This window comes from Panicum hallii, chromosome 1 (assembly GCF_002211085.1).
Source record: "Panicum hallii strain FIL2 chromosome 1, PHallii_v3.1, whole genome shotgun sequence".
Classification (NCBI taxonomy): domain Eukaryota; kingdom Viridiplantae; phylum Streptophyta; class Magnoliopsida; order Poales; family Poaceae; genus Panicum; species Panicum hallii.
The window spans coordinates 4,533,212-4,553,433 of NC_038042.1; the positions used below are offsets into that span (position 1 = coordinate 4,533,212).

General features: G+C 49.9%; 2 protein-coding genes across 2 annotated transcripts; both read right to left on the bottom strand.

Moving 5' to 3' along the window:
• Positions 1-6,447: 6,447 nt before the first annotated feature.
• LOC112873763 (gallate 1-beta-glucosyltransferase-like) lies at positions 6,448-8,284 on the bottom strand. Its single transcript, XM_025936813.1, has one exon. The coding sequence runs from the start codon at positions 8,146-8,148 to the stop codon at positions 6,643-6,645; it is 1,506 nt and encodes a 501-aa protein (XP_025792598.1). The 5' UTR covers positions 8,149-8,284; the 3' UTR covers positions 6,448-6,642.
• Positions 8,285-16,965: 8,681 nt separating this feature from the next.
• LOC112900481 lies at positions 16,966-19,453 on the bottom strand. The gene is made up of 5 exons (XM_025969345.1): positions 18,884-19,453; positions 18,679-18,778; positions 18,371-18,470; positions 17,650-17,732; positions 16,966-17,533 (listed from the first exon to the last, which is right to left on the bottom strand). The coding sequence occupies exons 1-5, from the start codon at positions 19,074-19,076 to the stop codon at positions 17,221-17,223; spliced, it is 789 nt and encodes a 262-aa protein (XP_025825130.1). The 5' UTR covers positions 19,077-19,453; the 3' UTR covers positions 16,966-17,220.
• Positions 19,454-20,222: the final 769 nt, after the last annotated feature.

A 20,222-nucleotide genomic window follows, 5' to 3' on the forward strand; every position in this document is an offset into this window, starting at 1 on the left:
AATCATCTTTATCACAAGAAATATGGATGAAGTCATCATGCGACAATGAGAGATCAAGGCTAGGTTCCACTACCAGTTGCTCTATAAAAGTATAATTCAGCATATCAAGAGAAGTCTTACCTTCCGTGAGTGTAGCACCATGGGCATCATATTTGCTCTCATTTTCAGCAGTAGTAACATATGCAGTATGAAAAGATGGTTCTAAATTTTCACATGAGGTTGTAAGCACTTCATTTTCTTTCATGTCATGCTCTCGCTTTTGCACAGTATCCTGCAAAGGTTAGCCATAGCAAGAGAAATAACAATAGATTGATCATCTAGATGATGCATCTTATCATTAGAATTCAATACATGAGGTGGATTAAAAAAATTTCTCTCATAAAATTTTTTATATCATTCCAAGTTTGAGGTTTATCTAATGGACCTAACGTCTCCCACCAAATTGAAGCAGAATCTCGCAATAAATTAGTTGCATTCTGAAGCTTCCTCCTTGCACATATAAAACGATTAGCAAATATTTTACCTATTGCGATTTCCCACTCAATGTACTCATCAGCACCTATGACATCATAACTTGGTGGATAGAACAACCTGTCATTGTTAAAAGGCAGCAAAAGACAACACAAAAAATATTATCCTCTCAACTAGTAACTACTGGGATTTGGAGATGGATAAGTGGACTGCAATATCTCAAATGGCTTATCACCATTTTACAAGTATTCTTACCGAAGCCAACAGGACGGTACAATTTGTTATCAAGCTTGAGTATAACGGTTGCAAGATCAATCTCTACTGATAGAAATATATGTATAGCTTGGGGTAGGCACAATATGGTAGCAAGGAGACAACAAGTATCGAAAGCAGATTAGCAAAGTTCAATAAGTATCCAAAGTACGGTCACCGTTGCTGGCTAATATATCGCTAGGTGTAGCACAACAAGTTAGAGCAAAGTTAGAGCAAAGAACGATGGATAGGTGTAGCACAATAAGTTAGAACAAAGAACGATGGACAGAACTCAAAAGAATAAGCCACCAGCAACTCATGCAATTATTTTTCTCTATTTTCCTGATTTTTTCTCCTGTCGTTGTTTTTTGCAACTTTTTATTTTTCAACTTTTTTATATTTTTCTCTGAACAGGAACGCACGGGATGGAAGCACAAAAAGTTTCAGCATGTACACAGCTAAGATGTGGTCTGCAGAAAATTAGACACGTGTGAAAAACGTGCAACAACTTTGGAGCTTGAGATCTCCCATATTGAAAGCGAATTTCGCAAATCTGTGAGTGGCGAACTCGGCAATGCTGGGGAAAAACAGATGCAAAATTAAATTTCACAAAATTTAAAAAAAGTTTGCCCCAATCCGAGTTACGAGCGAAAAATTATGCCTGTTTTAAGGAAAGGCCTCCGAATCAGGATTTTTTGGAGGGAAAAAATAAGGCAGAACACGTCGGCGTGGCTAGGGCAAAGCGTCCCTATCCTCCAACACAGAAATACAGCTGACCAAAGCGTCTCAGCAAGCGAACAACTTAGGACAAAGCGTCTCTGGTGTATGGAGCAATAGGTATCGCCAGATGAAAATAAGAAAGGCTGCGATGCAAGGCGAAAAACACACGACGGATTGCAACCTATTTAGGACTTGCGTAGCGAGAGTTCACACAAAGCGGGTAGCGGGGATAAGTTAAGTAACGTGAGAGTCCAACTTGTTACTAGGTAAAGGTGGATGGGATAGCGGTGGAAACAAAAACATTGACAGGAGATTAAACTACGACCACGAACACGCTAAACCAGCAACAACGACTCGACCACAGACACAAACTCAACAAAGCGAATCTGAAACGAAATTGTAAAGGCTGAAACATTAAAACAGGTGATAGGATAGCGGAAAGTGTAAATTTTTTTAGCTTTTTGTGGACTGTAAGTAATGAAAACGAGATGAATCTAAAGGAGAACACGAAGGTATACCTCACGGTTAATTTGAATCCTAATACCCCTTGATGCAGCACTGGCCCGATCTTTCAATAGGATAGTATGGTAAATTCAATTGGTGGAGTCACAACGTTGGCGATCCGGGCTTCTAATCAGTCATGATTCGAACCACTGCAATCGTTACACCGCTGCTCTATTGGTTATCAACCAAGCACAACTTGATTGACCTCGTCAAGAAGGTTTTCCCTGCAAGCAAATCGAAGAACATAAGTAAGAAAGGGTAAACTCGTAATCTAAAATTGCAGATGTATATGAAGGAAAGAGCAAGATGGGGTTCAATCTCTGATTATAAAAGGACCAATCACCACAGTGGTGTAGAATAAGAGCGGAGCCCTGATTTACAGCAAAAGGATTCGACATCACAGTTATAATAAAAAAGATCTGTTTCTCGATAAAAAAACTAGAACTAAATAAAACCTAAACCCTAATGAGGCGGTGGCTACCGAATATATGAGGGTTGCGGGTTAGATCGTGGATGACTCCTGGATGTGCTCCTATGGGCTTCAACACGATACACGGGCCAACGGCCCAAAAGACGGCGGCACAGCACCCTTACAGATTCTGGATGTCCATTTATTTTGACGATTCCTATTAACTCAGATGGAATTTTGAAGTGGAACGGTTCCATTGGAAGCTCTATGAAATTCTTCTTCTATCCGTATAAAGAACGTCTAAAACGGACTCCATATGCGGTATGGACGTTATTTTTAGTGCGTGCTGCTCCTAGACGGAGGTAGACTCGAACTTGAGTTGTTTTGGTCTCCACCTTGACGACTCGAACTGAATTAGCCTCGTGCCTCATTCTTTACTTGGACATTTTTTATGGACTCTTTTTTCCATATGATGCGCTAGTTATAGTCGTATGCACGGATGTCACGTTCTTATTACGGTTGGTCTGAGGCTCAATGCATCCCGCGGGCCCATTGCTCGAAACAGACACAACGGACCATGATAGTCGTGTTGCCTACCTGGGTCATGATATCGGGGCAGGTTGGTAGCTGTATTTCCAACGAAGGCAGGGGAAGAAGGGGCCTTTGGGAGAAATGTTTAGGAGGACAAGCAAGATGTGTCCGGTCAAGTTATGATCGATGACGACCACACTAAAGTTTGATTTATGATGGGCAGGGCAGGTTGAGCTGATGACACCTCCAAAGTTTCAAGAAAGGAAGCACAAAAGACAAAGCCGTGCCACGTTGTTGTCACCCATCTGGAAGGGTGCCGTCGAGCTCGATGTGGTCGTCGTAACAGTAGCGCTTTTGGGATTTAACGACTGGTAATGGCGCGTGTCTTTCGATCGTACCAACAAACTACTAGAAGAACATTGACAAGCTGTGGTGCGCGGCCGTCTGAACTTTATCGAATCCGGATTGGTACGTCATCCCTGACGTGGTGAGACCTTGGCGTTACCTCGCCTGGTGACGCTGGGGGCCGCGCGGCCGAGCAGTGTGTTTTGTTTCGGGGAGAGGGCAGCGGGTAGCATGCGCATCTTTTGGATTGGGCAGTCAAGGATCAGCAGCGGTTGCTACCTCATGAGAAGTCGATCTTTTCACAGGGACATCGAGCGACAGCGAATCATCAGCAGCTGAGAGATATCATCATATACTAGGACCGCATGTACGTTCTACTGTACTTTGGAGAGCGTGTCTTTCCAGCGTGTCATAGATTTTAGTGTATTTTTTCTAAAATCTGATTAAAATTGAATACAATTTTAATTTATAATAAAATTAATATAGTACTCTCTCCGTTCTCAATTATTTTAAGACTCTCGGAAGAGAGGGGGATCCCCACCTGATTTTCATTCAAAATAGCCCCAGCTCGAGTAACGTAGAAGGCAGGGGATGGGGGGCAGCAAGTGGCAGTGACGAAGGGCGCAGGAAGGCTGGGAGCGACGGTGAGAGGCGAGAGGAGGCCGTCGGCGAGGCAAAGGAGACCGGAGAAGACGGCCATGGATCTGTCGGAGCTTGGGGAGGTGAGGTCGCGAGCGGTGCGGGTGCACGGTCGGAGAGCCGCGTGCGACGATGCGAAAGAAAGAAGGGAGGAGGGCGGCGGCCGGCGGGGGTAGTGGCGAGGAGGGATCTGCCGACGGTCGGGGAGAGGAGGGTGGGAGGCGCGCGTGCGGGAAGGAGAGAAGCATGGAGAGGTTGCGGGTTGGGCCGGCTGTAGCTCATTAACCGTGCCATGGCACGCCGTGCCATGCCGTGCCAGCCCATTAACTGTGCCGTACTCATGCTGGCACTACGTGCCAGGCTTTCGGCCCACGCACGACACGTGATGACCGTGCCGGGCTGGCACGGGCCCTAAATGGACCGTGTTGGGCCATGTTAGTGCCGTGTTTTTTAGTGCCGTTTCCCATGCGGCTCATTTGACACGGCCCGTTTAGCCATCTATATGTAGGGCATGACCGAGAGCAGCGTTTGAATTCGCAACATTTTGGGAAGGGGCTGGAGATACTCTCTCCATCCTCAAAATAATGCAACTCTCACTTCTCGAAAATTTTCAAAGTTTAATTAAATTTATACAAAATAGTATTAATATTAATATATATATTTTTTATAAAATAGTAAATTAATCTATAAGTTCACTTCCTCCGAATTAACCTATAATCTAGATTAACCAAAACAATCTACAATTTAAAAATAGAGGGAGTAGCTTGTATCCTGTGGCTTGGCCACAGCCCGTTGGGGCTGGTCCTTGTAGCTATAACGGCGTGCAGTGCATGTGTGCCCCCTCCATGCTCGCTCTATATTTAAAGGCAAAATAACTGTTTTCAACTATTGATTAAGGCTCAGTTTCATTCATTAACTACGTGACATGTCACATTGTCGCGCCATATCAGCCCAGCATACCACGATGAATTGAAAAGTTTTAGGTGAACTTTGGTTGGAGTTGTGGGGTTATAGTCCTTTCGAATTTCATTTATTAGCACGTGAGCACCAAGATATAGTGTTGCAAATGAAACATATCTTTTGGGCGCTTCCCATTACTTTGTGTTTTCCCCAAGATGCTTTTGGACCCTCGAGCTGTTAAGACTTAAGACTACTCTTCTAGATATTCCAACCTTTTAAAAACAGGTAATCCGCATAAAATCAGTAATCCGCATAAAATCAGACAACTCAACAAGCTAGAGCTAACACGGTACAATATATAGAGCGCAGCGTGCCACATAGGATGAGGGATGCAGTTGAATCCAAAAGAAATGTTCAAGGATAAATGATTATTTTAATAATTTTGGAATGAAATTGAGCACTTCAAAATAGCTGATGGACGAAAATAGCTATTTCAGTATTTTTTAAATATTAGACTAACAAATTACCGCAGACGTAGGTTCTGTTGAGCGTGGTTCGTGACGGGCACCATAGTCCATTCGGCCCGCGCCGGTGGGCACCATGACAACGACATGAGATCACGCAAAATTTATATAGCTCGCTGTTAGCAGTGCACGTGGCCGGCGACGCGTGGTGGACCGGCGGCAGCCGCCGGCTTCAGCGGCCCCGCCACCGCGAAGGCCGGTATGACACGAGGGCCCGGCCGCCAAGCCGATTCCTCTCCACAGGGTTCCCCGAGCCACGAGGAACAGCAGCTGGGAGAGATCGAGTACGTGCCTCGACACGAGAGCGTGCACCTCTGACCCTTTCAGGGATCAGGACGGAAGCACATGCTCCGGCCTGTCTTTCGCCGACATATAGTGAACGCTCGCGGATGATTGGTCCTGCAGGTACCGTACCCTAGCTTGAGAACGACGGCGCGAGCCAGGGCAGGGGTCGCCGCCGCACGGCGGCGCCGGGCGCCCACCTCGATCGGATCCTCCGTGGCCGGCACATTCCCGGAGCCCTGGGTGCGTGCGCCGCCGCTCGTGGCCTGGGGACAGGCGCGACGTCGCGACATTCGGGTTTGGGTATATATGGAACGGTCGAGGCGCGGCCCTCGATCAGCTCCATCCCGTGTCCTCTCGGCCGGCGCGGCGGCGGCTGTCGTTCGCCCTCGTCGGCGACGCCCCCGCGGCCCACGAGCGGCCACCTCGGCGCCTCCCTGGCCCTGAGTTGGCCCGGCGACGACGACAGACCCTGTTCTAGCTAGCTACCTCCACCGTCGTCAAATCACATGCATGCGTCGAGACTTGAGTGGCCGCCTGACACGACCCATCCCCGCCGGCGCGTGACTCAGCCGCCCGGAAACCCACCGCGCCGCGCCACTTGTGCCCGCGCCGCCCACATCGCCGTCGACCCATACGTGCCCTGTACGTTCCTGCAGGCCCCCTCCTGACGTCCGTGGGCGGGCACACCTCGACCAGCCGACCGTACCCTCACTTCCAACAAAAACTTCCAGGCTCTCGTTTGGCTGGCGCGGCAGCTCGCCCCGCAGCACACGCGTCGCCGCCCCCGAACCTTCCATCAACACCCGGCCGGACACCACGAGACGCAACAAGATTGGCAATGCAAGTTGCCACCGCGGTAGAATTAGATAGAGCACACAAAATCTGGTCGGAATCGAATTGAACAAACCGTGAAAACGAAATGAGATTCGCGGTAGCCACGCGATTATTTACTGTTCATCTTTTACCGCCACGCGTGGTTTACGGTTTACCACCCTAGCTAGCACTAGCACCCTCTCTCCGAGATCAGGTCTCGACGCGAGCTGCGGCTCAGGCTCAGCTCAGCTAGGCCTCTGCGACGACGGCTGGAGGAGGCTGCTGCGCCTGCGCCTGGGCCCGGGCCTTAGCCGCTCCGCCGCCACACGCTCGCCGCGCCACCTCGTCCACGAACGCCTGGACGTGGGCGTCCGAGGACCCGCCTGGCGCCACGGCGGCCCTGGCCGCGGCGCTCCACCGCCTGGCGCTCGCCAGCATCTCCCCCGCGCGGGGCCCCGCCACGGCGGCCTCCACGGCGTCCCGCACGGCCTCCCGCCGCAGCCCCGCCGGCGCGGCCCGCAGCCGCACGCCCATCCCGAGCTCCTCCACCAGGAACCTCGCGTCCGTGCACTGGTCACCCCACTGCGGGAACGCCACCACGGGCACCCCCGCCGCCACCGTCTCCAGCGTCGAGTTCCACCCGCAGTGCGTGAGGAAGCACGCCGTCGACGGGTGCGCCAGCACGCGGTCCTGCGGGCTCCACGGCACCACCGCGCCGCGCCCGGACACGGAGTCCAGGAACCCCGCGGGCAGGTGCGGCTGCGTGTCCGGCCGCACCACCCACAGGAACGGCCGCCCCGTGGACGCCAGCCCGTGCGCCATCTCCGCGACCTCGCCGGGGGACAGCACCACCACGCTGCCCACCGACGCGTACACCACGGACCGCGGCGGCTGCGCGTCCAGCCACTCCACGCAGTCGTCCGCGGCCTTGATCAGGTCCCCGCGCACCGCGTCGTCCTCCTCCCCCTGCTGGAGCTCGATGAGGGGCCCCACGGGGATGAGCTCCGGCGGGCGCGGCGTCACGCCGGGGAGCGCCGCCACCACGTCCGCCTCCAGCTCCGCGAACGAGTTCACCAGCACCCACGACGCGCGCCCGATGGTGCGGAACTGCGTGATGATCGCGTCGGCGAGGAGCTTGAACGGGTTGGACGGGAGCAGGAACGACGGCACGTCGGCGGCGGACATCTCCGGCAGGCCCGGGAGCCGGAACCGCGCCGCCGGGTCGTCCTCGGGCGGGAACTCCACCAGCCCGTGCACGTGGTGGTAGTAGAGCGAGAACACCGCGCACGACTGCACCCACAGCACCGCCGTCGGGATCCCCTCGCTGGCGGCCACGTCGCTCGCCCACGGCAAGAACGGGTTCACCACCACGCACGCCACGGGCCGCCCCTCCTCCGCCTGGCGCCGCAGCAGCGCCGCGAACGCCGGGGGCCCGGCCGTCTCCAGGTGCCGCATGAGGTCGTCCAGGTCCGGCCCGGGGTCGCCGTCCTCCAGGAACTCGAACCGGACGCGGCCCCGGCCCACGGGCACGCCGTCGCCGCCGGCCGACACCCCCGCGGCGGCCACCAGCCTCGCGCCCACGCTGGCCACCGAGGAGAAGGTCACGAGGAGACCCTTGGCCGCGACGCGCTTCGCCAGGCGGAGCATGGGGTTCACGTGGCCCTGCCCCGGGAAGCATATCAGGAGCACGTGCGCCGGGGCGCTCGCGGCCGCCGCTGCCGCCACGGCGGGGGGCACGGCCGCTTCCTCACCCATGGCCGCGAGCTCTCAGGGTCGGATCGGCCTCTTCTTGGTCTCCGGCGGCCGCCTCCGCCGAGCTGCTCGATGACTTTCTGCGTGCTGGGCCTTAGCCTTACTCCTTAGCAACGTAGTATTACAAAGGCTACTGCTCTTGTACATTTATACGGGAGAACTGAAGAAGATGGCCTGCTGGGTGTGATGACGTCCGAGGTGACCACGGATGTTACACACACGGACAGAGACTGACATGTGATCTACAATCATGGATGACGGCTCGCATCGGAAGCTATCTTGTGGGTGTCGCGAAGCTAGCGGGATCCAAGTTGGCTCCTCTCTCTGTTCAGTCGAAGAAGAAACGCTAGCACAAAAGACAACACAGGAGGTTGATTCGCTGCAGTACCTGGTTTGCGCAGCAGGGACCAGGAACCAACGGCAATTGGACAGACCTTGTTTGACACAGAACGCTTTGCATAATTCACACGATCATCTCCAGTAAACTAGTTTCGATACAGCAGTCTCACAATTCACTGATCATCTGCATAGTTTATCAGCTGAAGAAATGGGAACATGCATGCAGAACAAAACCAACAACCAATCAAAGAAAGCAAAAGTCTATTATTTTTCGCCAAACATTCTTGGCATAGAGGTCTATGACTACGACCTCCAGTCTCAAGCTTGTCGAATGAAAGAACTCTCTTGCCTCCTCACGCTGCAACATTTCCTAGAACCGCATCCAATATATATGTTCCCTGAAATAGCATGCATAGAAGGAAGGATAATGTTTTTCCTCTCTCTAAAAATAGTATCATTAATACGGCAACATCGAATGGTCCAATAAAGAGCTTCGTGCTACAGCCACAAGATATTCTGCTCCTCTCTGTTTCTTCCAATTCCAGGAAGTCAACCACCTAGCAATGTGTCATAATCGAATACTCCTAGTGGTGTTAACCCCATAGCAATATATATGAACTACTGACCAAGATGGGCCTAAAATGATGCGGTATGGGGCCCGAGCCAGCGACCTGAGCGGACCGCCGCCGCCGCTCCTAGTCCCTCTGCCCCCCTCCCTCCATCTCGTCGCCGCCGGAGTGCCTCCGCACGGAAGCACTCCGCACGGAAGCCCGTCGGGGCTCAAGGACGGCGGCGGCGGGACCTCTCTCTCACGAGCTTTTCCCTTCCTCCCACTGTCTGTCTCCCTTCCCCCTTGACGGCGAGCATGGTGAGAGGCTCCGGCGCCAACGGCCGGTGCTATGGCTCGATTATGTTCAGATCCACATCTTGCCGGACTGGATCTGCCCTCTCCCCACCCGAGCCGGCAAGGTCGGGGGCACCACGGTCGGGTCGGCGCTGCCGGCAGCCAGCGTGCCATCCCGGCCCTGCAGGTCGGCCTGCTGGCTGGATCTGGCACATGGGGGTTGGATCTGGTGCTCCACGCCGGTTTGGATGCGCCTCCGCGCAGATCGATGCTGGGCTCCTTCAGCGACATTTGCATTGGCTGGTCGGGCTCCTGTCCGACGCCGACGTGCCTCGCTGGGCGCGTCAATGGCCCATGGTGGTGTGCCTCGCTACATCACGCGAGCCGCTGAGGCTCAAGCAACGAGGTACATGGTTGGTGGAGTCGTTGGCGAAAGCCATGTCGGAATCTAGCCGGTCTCGACGATGGCGATGTCCTTAGCGCCGTTCACCTCCTTGGAGGCGTCGTCGCCGTGGTTCTTCCCTTCCTACACTTGGTCGGTGCCTAGAAGTGAAGACTGATGTGCAGCGAGAGCATTGCACCTGGTGCGCAGGGAGGTGCCCACCTCCGCACATCAAGTATTTTGCAGGATTGCAGCTTCCAAACTCGATGCCTGACAGCGTGTGTTGTGGTTTTTTATCGGTGGTTATGGCATATTTGAATTCTTGTGCTAGGATGTGCTATTATTTGTGGCAGGCCACAAATTCACCTTATGTTGGGCATGGTGTTGCTAGAGACCTAGTTTAGCCAGGTAGCATGTTGCGGTTTTAGCCCAATTTTTCCAAATTAACCGAGCGATGTAGGGTTTTGTCTTGTTTTTTCTAAAAACAGGGCCGTCGATCCGTGGTCTGCCACACTATTTGAATACAATTCAGGTAGGGATGCTCTCCCCTCTGGTTATCATTAAGAAAGAACATGGGCCTAACATGATGTTAATTAGTCAAAGAAAAGATGCTTAATCATTTCATTGCATCACATAAGCAACACTTTGATTTCCCATCCAATTCCTTTTTGCTAGATTGCCTTTCGTCATAAAAGCGGAATTTATTTTCAGCTTCCAAAAATGGATTTATGAGAGAAAGAAAAATCCTGGCTTAATATGTATTGATACATGGAACAAGCTAGCAACTAACCATACCTATGTAAGTCTAAATAAAATTTTCTTATGAATATGAAAAAATTGTAGCTATTAAATTGTGCTAATCGATGAGCTTATTACCTAATAACACTCTTTGAAACAACTATTCAGCGGTGTATGAGAATGACCCATCGTTTCTGTCACCGTATCTCGGTAACTAATGACAATATTGTCGAGGTTAGGGAATAGCTCATTAGGGGTCGGAATCCTACCTTAATGTCTTTCTAGAATTTAGTTTGGGACCTATCTTTTATTTTAAAAGCCCCACAAGGTAAAAATTGATCTTTGACTTTGATATATAGACCTTTCCAAAAATATTTGTCGTTCTTGTCTTCCGATCCACATTTTGTCACCAAGTTCGGGATACATTCCTAACTGCTATATAATCATGGTAGATTATTATTTCTACTCGTGATTACTTTTGTTATAAGTTATCTTACTATTACTAATCACCAAGTGAAGCCATCTAAGATCATAGGTGAATACTCTGAAAAAATAGAGAAATTCCCGTACAAAACAGAAATATCTAGCAATCAATCCGACAACTCAGATCATAATAGCCATTGAATTTATTATTTTTTTCTAATAAATTATCCACCTCTATCATTATAAAATAGGCTAAAGTAACCCCTAACATGTATCTAAATTATCTACCTCTGCCATTATAAAAAAAAGTAACCTCCTAATCTTTATGCAAATTACCCACATATGTCATTATAAAAATAATGTCAAATAACCCCAAGTTTGTATATAAATTATCTAAATATGCTATTATTAAAAGTTAAGTAACTATTAAATCTGAATCTAAGTTATATAATTATAACAAAATCTTAGTGCACAAATATAAAATTCTAAATTACTACATCTATCATTACCAATATTTATTTTGTTATTGCTTATATAAAAATACTATCCATGCTGTGTGTCATATATGGGAGAAGATATAAGAATATCAATTTTTATATTGTTCACATAGTGTAAGCAGATGGTTCAATTAAATGCATATCAAATACATATGGAGATGTGATACAAAGTGAAAAATATTGGTACTAACTAAACATATTACAACTAGACAATGATAGGTATGTATCTTTATTAGTATTATACGTTACAATATTTAATAGATAAAAAGTATGAGATAGATAATTATAATTATTAGCTATACATCTTATTTCTATATTAATTCTAATTAGGCCGTGCGGAAGCACGGGTTGATAGGCTAGTTGAATCTAAAAGTGCTGATTTTCAAGGAAGAAAAACGAATGCTCAATAATATATGTCATATTCAAAACGACTCAACAAAGATGCTCCAAACACTAGCTGCAGCTTCTAGAAACTAATAATCTAGAACAACGGTTCTTATTATGGTCACACGAATCCACCAAAAGGGTACCATAAATATACTCCATGTCCATGCCATCCCGGCACACGACAAGCACGTTGCACCGCAGTTAGTCACATCAACTAGCTAGACACCGGCGCTGGCGGCCGTTCACCTTGTAGTTGTGGGATTGCGCTGGTGGCTTTCCTTGCGGTTGCGGTTGCGGCTGCGATCGATCGATCCTCTTGCATCGCATCGCCGGTTCCGCCGCATGGGTCCGCCTCGCGGTGAGCCCAGCAGTGACGCAGCGCGGCTTGGCCGCTACCGAGAGATCGAGACGACCCCCCGGCGGACGCTTCCGTGCGCGGCTCTACCTGATGCTCCGGCCGCGCGCGGCGACGACGGCGACGGCGACGGCGCCTACAAGCAAGTTTCCATATATCTATGCTTCTGGAAGGCACGCCGCGCGCCGCACACAGCTCGCTCCGTCGTGCCGCGATGTTCTTCCTCGTTGCGGCTCAAGCTAGCAACCTAGCGAAACATCCTGCCGTTGCTATCTATCGTCACCTCACCTCGGGTCAATGGCGACTTCTGGATCCAGCGAGCCGATCGAACACGCCGCAGGATATTCGATCGTTCGGCAACCTAGCTAGCTAGAGCTGCTGCACGATGGCGACCGCCAACTCTTGTTTGCTGCCGAGCTAGCATTTGGAACGAAGAAGAGGAGAAACCAATGCCTGCTTCGTGTTCCCATCGTAGCTAGGTTCATATTCTACCGAGGCGACCTTGGCCTGGAACGATTGGTCACCTTAGTTTGTCGTGTGCGTGTGCCATGTACAGATTGCCGGCCGGTTCAGTTGCCATGTGGGGCTCGATCGGAAGATTTATACTAATTAGGCTCCATTACTTGTATACATGTATCTGTCACTAGCAAAGACAACTGGGGAGCATGCCTACGCTGGGTCGTTGAATACTGGCACTGCAGATGTTGGAAGATTGGGCGGGCTTGTCGTTGGGGTCTCTTGATGATGAGGTCTGGAATGGACGCGCGTTGGGGCTCGGATCGGAGGATAATGCACGGACCAACTGTTTTACAATGACCGACTATGCCAGCAGTTCATGAATTTGGTACATCGGCAACAATAGATTAATGTTGTTAGTCAAAGTACAACCTCGTAGATTTCAACACCAGGTACTACGTAGCTGCAAAACGGAGTAAAATATATGGACGGTCCTCGAACTTATCTCGAGGTGTTATCAAGGTCTCTAAACTCTTAAACTGTATTTTTCTTAATCCTAAACTTATCTAGAGGTGTTATTCGGATTTCTAAACTCTCAAGATGCATCTTTAGATCCTCAAACTTGTCCCAATCTGTCATTTGTATCCCTAAACTTTCAAGGTGAATTTTCATATCCCTGAAAATTGCCATAATTAATTGTATTCAAAATAGACTGTTTATTAAACTATTTTTCAGCCGATTCATTTAGAAATCTTACCACTAAGACCATTTTAATTCTGAATTAGCTGCTTATTAATCATACATCATGGGTTAATCTAAATCATTTGATATGAACGGTCGATAGTATAGTTTTCTCGTTTAACATGGAGATATCAATGCTAATCCTGAATATTTCCTACTAACTATTTATATTTTGCATGCGCTTTGTATAAATTTATTATTAAGATAATTTGTTCCCATTCTCAATAAAAATCAAAATAGCAATTTTATTAAACTTAAAGTAGCCAAAGAATTTTTTATTAACTTAAAGCAGCAAAACAATATTTATATTAAATTAAAAATAGTATCTTGAGAGTTTAGAAACCTGCATGACACCGCGGGACAACTTTATACACCTAAAAATGCATTTTGAGAGATTAGAGACCTATGTGATATCTTGGAACAAGTTTAGGGAAACGCCGGTGCACTTTACTCCTACAAAACCATAGGAAAACTAGCTGGATATTATAATAGAACACGTTAAATAATACGTAAATATCTGAAAACCCAAACAGTAGGTGAGGTCGAACGAGGGTCAAGGTCCGGTTCCGGCCAACGGGCCAAGCAAGATCTCAGCGCTATGAGTGTGATCTGTGATGCCCGTAGATATAGCTCGAGTGGCTTTCCATGGCCGATCCCGGCGGGCGAAAGCTACGGCGTGCGCTGGGCCAAAGCCACGAGGCCCTCCATCCTGTATCGCAGGAGATGGAGGAGTATGGGCCATGGGCCCATGGACACAACAGGAGGGTATTTATCCCCCCGCCGGCTGGTCATTTGGGCCGTACGAGAAAAGGATCCGGCCCGGGAACAAAGGGGTCAGGAGCGAGGAAAAAGCATTTTGAATTGCTCGGGCTCGGATTTAAGCAGAATTTCAGATCCAGACCGGCGTGAATGAAACCCAAATGGATAAAGAGATCGTCCTCCTTTTTTTTTTTGGAGGCACACGCGGCATCCTTTTATGCCTGCCTGAGGTGGGCTTACCGCTTGCGCCGGCCGGACGGCGCCCAAGCAGATCATCAGGCACGCCCATGTCCGCCGCCGTCGGTTCAAGTTCAAGCGCCTTGCTTTCAGGTTGCGTTTGGACTTGGGAGCATGCATGCCAAGGAGTGGAGAAGCCTGCCCGCCACCAATAACCCCAACCATGACGACGCTCGATCGCCAGTCGCCACGGCGCAACAGCCAGCGCGCGCGCGCACCTTCCTCGCTCGCTCCAATCCCCCCGGTCAGCGGCGACGACACTGCCGCATGCCTACCGCTAGCTCCGAGCTAGCGCGCGGCGAGGTCACACGCGCATGCAGCGGGGTGGGTGCGTGTGCGGCGCGACCGACCCCTTTCGGCGGCGAACCCGAATGCTTTGTGCCGGGCCGTTGGTCTGTCGGTGGCCGCTCCCTCCGTTGGGAGGGATCCCGGGGATTCATGCATGGTGGTCAGAAAGCTGACCTGACCCCACACACAGATGCCCCATCACACTAATTAATTAAGAATCCCATCAAGTCTATTGAGCTCAGCCTCAGAGTTTGTTAGCCATCATACCGTACCCTAGCGCGCGGCCGGCAACAAAGTCATTGTGTGCATGGTGCGGCCGATAGCAAACAAAGCTGGCGGCATTGTTCCTCGCAGTTTGACGACCGGTTGCAGTGGAAACAGGAAGGGTCTTAAGAAAGGAATATGTAAAAGTGCACTGTACGCCCGGCCTGCGTGGCCTGACACGGCAGATTCGTCACCACCGCCGTACCAGCAGGTACTTGACCGTTTGCTGGTGTCCAAGATCGATGAAGACCGAAGGCTTTTGGTCCTCGCCCGGCCGGTGTGTGATCTTAACTACCATGCGATCCAAAGGATCTCTCCTTATCCAGAGAAAGGAATGAATGGTGGCCGGCCGGTAACACGATTTTTCAAAGACATTCTATCGTGATAGGATAAACGAAACTGGCACGACCGACCAACTGAACCATGAAGCTGGCCATCGGTGGGGGCGAGCGAGGAATAATTAACAACACCTGACGCTTTTATTCCCTACTAGGCATTCAACGTTCCTTGTAATTTCTCGTCGGAAAGAACGATGTGCAGAAGGAAATATTCAGATAACACACAAAAGCATTCAAAGAAGAAAAGTTGAGGAAAAGAAAGCACAGCTGCAGGAAAATCTCGCAGCGTTACGCTACCGACCATGCGACAAGTAGACTCCTCGCTCGGTGCATGCTCGCTTTCGCTTTGCTACCCGGCCAAGGTTTGGACTCCGACGATCCATGGATCAACACGGTATACCTGACTACTGACCACTCCATAACTTAAATTGCAAAAATGCGGGGCACTGATACGTACAGGATGGATGAGGTTGCCATGCTCCTCCTGCTCCCAGCATGACTTTCCATGCTCCATCTTCTTCAGACAGTAGAGGCGCAACACTACTGCGTACCGATCCTCCACCCTGCAGTGCAGTCTGCACAGCAGAGTACACAGCAACATTATTCTCCCAACCATCAAACATCAAGTCGTGGGCCATCACATCTGTCCTTAGTTAATCCAAAGCACTAATCACCAGATGAACCAGTTCCTCTTTCCAAGCAAGACACAGGAACAAGCCCGTCCAGACCGGGTCAAGGCCTCAGGACGACCCGGCGTGTGGATGCAGCCCAAGGGGGCAAAGAAAAGCGAGCTAGATTTGGTTCACAACCCCAAAAGCAGCGAGTGGTTGCAGCCTAACGAGATCTAACCTACTCGATCGACCGCTTATTTTCCTCCGCGCCTCTCCGTGCCCCCTCCCGTTTGTCAACTCCCCTCCACGTTCAAACTCCTTGCCGCACACGTCTCATGCACGGCCCGCCCCATGGCCTCAGACCTCACCATTTAAGCCTCCTCGTCTTCCTCTTCCTCCTCCTCGAATTAAGTAAACTGCTTGCACCCCACAAAAGATCATACCCGCCATTTGCAAGCTGCAAGCTCCGTCAATAATCTCCGTCCTTCTCAGCATTCCACTCGGATACTGTCGTCATCACCGCCGTCGTCGTCGAGGTAGCAGCAGCTAGGACGAGGACGACGATGGCTTTCCGGCCGTCTCGGCTGGCCGTCCGTCTGGTGGTTGCGGTGGCGCTCCTGCTCCTCTGCGGCTACGCTCTGAGCACGGCGGAGGGCGCCAGGCCTTTCCGTGGCCGCGGCAGCGGAGGGTTCTCCACGGCCAACTTGCCGGTGTTCGTCGTCGCGAGGGCCGGTCCCAGCCGACGAGGCGCTGGCCACTAGTAGCTAGCTTCTGTCTGTGTAGAGATCTGCCCCTGCCGGATCTCTACCAAGCAAGTTTCCTCAAAGTGTAATCATAAATCAAAGGATTTCTCTTCTAGTTTACTCTTCTACACTTCTTCTCCTGCTATTTTATTTGTTCTTTTCCAAAGGGATGCTCATACTATGTAGCTTCTGATATGGTGAACAAGTTTTGTTGATATTTCCCCTTGACGTTTCTGTTGTTTTTAGCTTAGTTGTACTGGGTTCTAATTGTTTAATGTTACATGTAAACCAAGATAATGACTTGAGGTTGTAAAAACAATAAGGTCAAGAGATTTAACTCTAAGGCCCAACCCAGAACATGCAAAATCAGTGCGTCTCAAGCAACAAGCAGTTCTACATAGTTGAATCCTTTCATTGCACCATATAATAAGATCGTTGATTTCTTTTATAAAGGAACAATAACTCAGATCATACACGTATATACATTAAACTTTGGGATCACTAAGTTAGTCTTTCCAAAGATTTGCAAGGAATCATGCCATCTGCTTTTTCGGCTGGCCGTATGAAGGAGCGTGTACATAGACAGAAACACCATTCCAGAATTTCATTTCGGTGGAATAGAAGCACATATGCCACAGAGACCATCCATTTAGCCCTCAACTGCACTGGGTCTTCATCTTTTCCAGGAGAACCACTTCCCAAACTTCGGACGTGCATTTTTCTTCTCACAAGATAGTGGCACAGTGTATTCTGCATGGGTCCTCCTGTTACTCCTCATCAATTTAGAGTAAGAGAACCAACCACGAAATAAACTTCCCTTCTTGCGATGACTTTCTTCTTCCACACGCCCCTCATTGTACTCATGAATAGAAAGATCTTCAAAGACACTTGTAGAACACCTGCTATAAGTAAACTTCACACCCTCATCTTCATTGAGATCATCCAACAAACTCCCTGGCCTGGAATCATCCAACAAAGTAGTTGACCTACAACATTTGCAATGTTAGCAGTTGTCAGCATATAGAATTTTGGGCTTCCAGGAAATTGAAGATGTGTGACGAAGCAGACACATGGCCTTCAAGGGCATTAGAATACTAAATACCTTCTGTGAGATGCTGCCTTCTGGTTTTTGGAAAGACTCTTGCATGGGCTGTCGTCAACAGAGAGATGCTGGGTAAAATGAAGCTGCATGAAGGGAGAAAATATAAGAAAGGGCATGGCACTGAAACCTAAGGATATGCTGCATCACAAAGTGAGGTTTATTAAGCGGGATGTCAACCTTGCCATAGCAAATGTCACAAAATACTAAACAATACCTCAGAGGGGCAAACAAATACTACTAGAAACGTGTGCTATACTTGATTATCCAAGCAGACTGACTTGACAGTAATGGTTCGATTATGGTATTCAAAGCGCACAAATGGCAGATCGTCACGGCATTTTTAATTTCCTTGGCAATCAAGAAATAGAAGAGATCGTAAAAGTAGTACAGTGTAGTTCTGCACTATATCACGGTTCTTGAACATCTACCAAAAAAATAAAAGGAACCGAACATTGAGTATTTGAGTTACTGTTCTACGCATGCAAGGGAATATGGGAATCGTGGTTCGCAATAAAGCTTAACCAAACATGCAATTGCTTCTGCAAATGTCTTGTGCTGGTTCCATTTCTAGTTTATGCACTAGTAATTGTACCACTTTTTGTTTGGTAAACGAAGCAGGCTATGTAATATTCATGCTTACCCCACAAGACAGCAGAATTAGTCGGCACTAAAAGGGAAAAATCATCCAAGAACCTATGGCTGAGAAGGAAAGTGCAAGTACCTTATCACCATCCCTAATGCCAAATGCACGCAATGTTGCCTTGTCATCCGTCAGTTTCTCGTCCTTGAAGCATAAGCAGAAGTGACTCCACACGTGCTGCCTACAACAAGCAAGCAGCGTCCTTGGATGTCAAGTTGGCAGCACGAAAATGGCATTGAAACCAACAACCTCAGCAAATCTGAATCCATAACCGTAAAAGCACCATTTCGCAGTCCAATTGTTCATGGTAGTATTTATATTATATATACTGGCCATCACAAGTCCTATCACGTCATGGGAGGGAGAGGCTGGGGGGCAACGTGCCGTACCAAGAGATGGCCTTGTCGGTGTCGTCGAAGAGGGCGAAGAAAAGCTCCTCGATGGCCGCCTTCAGCTCCCACACCGCGGCCGACCTCGCGATCTCCACGTCTGTTAGTGGCGGTGGTAAAACGTCAGATCTCATCATAAATTTTTTTGGGGGGAAATATAGAGAGATTTCAAAAATAGATGGTGCGAGATTAATCCGGAGGGTACCGAAGAAGGAGCCGTCGAGCTTGCGGACGGTGAGGCGGAGGGGGGGATCGGGGATGCGGCGGTAGGAGAAGCTGCTGCGGCGGCCGCAGGCGAGCGCGCTGCCGCCGCCGCCGACGAGGTCCATGAGGGCGAGCGCGGCGCCGATGTCGCCGGCGGAGTCGGGGGACGCCGAGCGGATGCTGGTGGCCGGCATCGCGGCAGCATAGAGCTGAGCGGACCCCCTGAGAAATCCTCGGCGATCTAATCCGCCGCCGCCCCGGCCGCTCCACGGAAATCAGCGAGAAACCGGTTCCTCGACGCGGAGATCGACCAGCCCCGGCCGTGGAAAGGCGAAGCGACGCCCAACCGATGATTCCTCGATAGATCGTGGGAGAGGGGGGGCGGGAGGCTGCTCGCGCTTGTAAGGGCGGCGACAACGAACCGGGAACGGCGTGGGGCGGGGGGTGGTTCGCTTGGATTCCTCCCAGGCGCGGCGGCGGCGGCTGTCGTGTCGCCGAGGAGGGGAGGGGCTGCCTCGGGGCGGGGCAGCGAAAGGGTAGCCGTTGCCCGTTGGAGGCGTGCCGTTCGCCCGTTCCGTTCCGGTCGCGGCGGACGTGGAGAACCCGACGGTTCGTGGGTTAGGGGGTGGGTTTTCGGTTGGGCCACCGAGCTAGCCACGGTTGCCGGTTGCACGGCCCAACCAAGGAGTGGAGTAGGCTCCCATTTCTTCTTTTGAGTTGATCTGGCCCATCAGCCTGTCTTTTTTTTAAAAAAAAAGGTAGAAGAAGCCAATTTGATCGTTCAACTACCCTTTTAATTCTGTCTACCTTCCTCGACCGTAAAACCCCAATTAATACCTTTAACAAAACCCAATTACCCACTCAGGATTAAAAAAAACAAGATTACGGTTTGTTCTTACAGAGCAGAGGGTGTCCAATCTCTCATCAAGTGCGTGCACCCATTGTAACATTGGCTTACTCGACATGCTTCCAAGCATATAAGAATTTCTTCTAACTAACAAAACTGCAAAATTTTCTATACTCAGGTGTAGGCAGCATTTTTTTTCTTTGCCAAAGATATTTGCATAAGGACGGCAATCATGTGTGGTGTCGCCAAAAGCCGAAAACTATACCTTATGAGGAAACTTTGGCTGTATGATTATGCCATCAGAAATGTTTGAAGAAAGGAGGAGATCGTCGTGAACATGATGCATGCTGCAGCTGCCACTGTTACATTCAATTTGCGGTCCTTGTGGGCGTACGCAAGCTGTAAGCCTGAAAAAGAAAGATTATGACTATAATAGGATGATTGATGTTGAGCCTGATCTATAGTAGGAGCTAGCTAGCAGCTAGGACCCGTT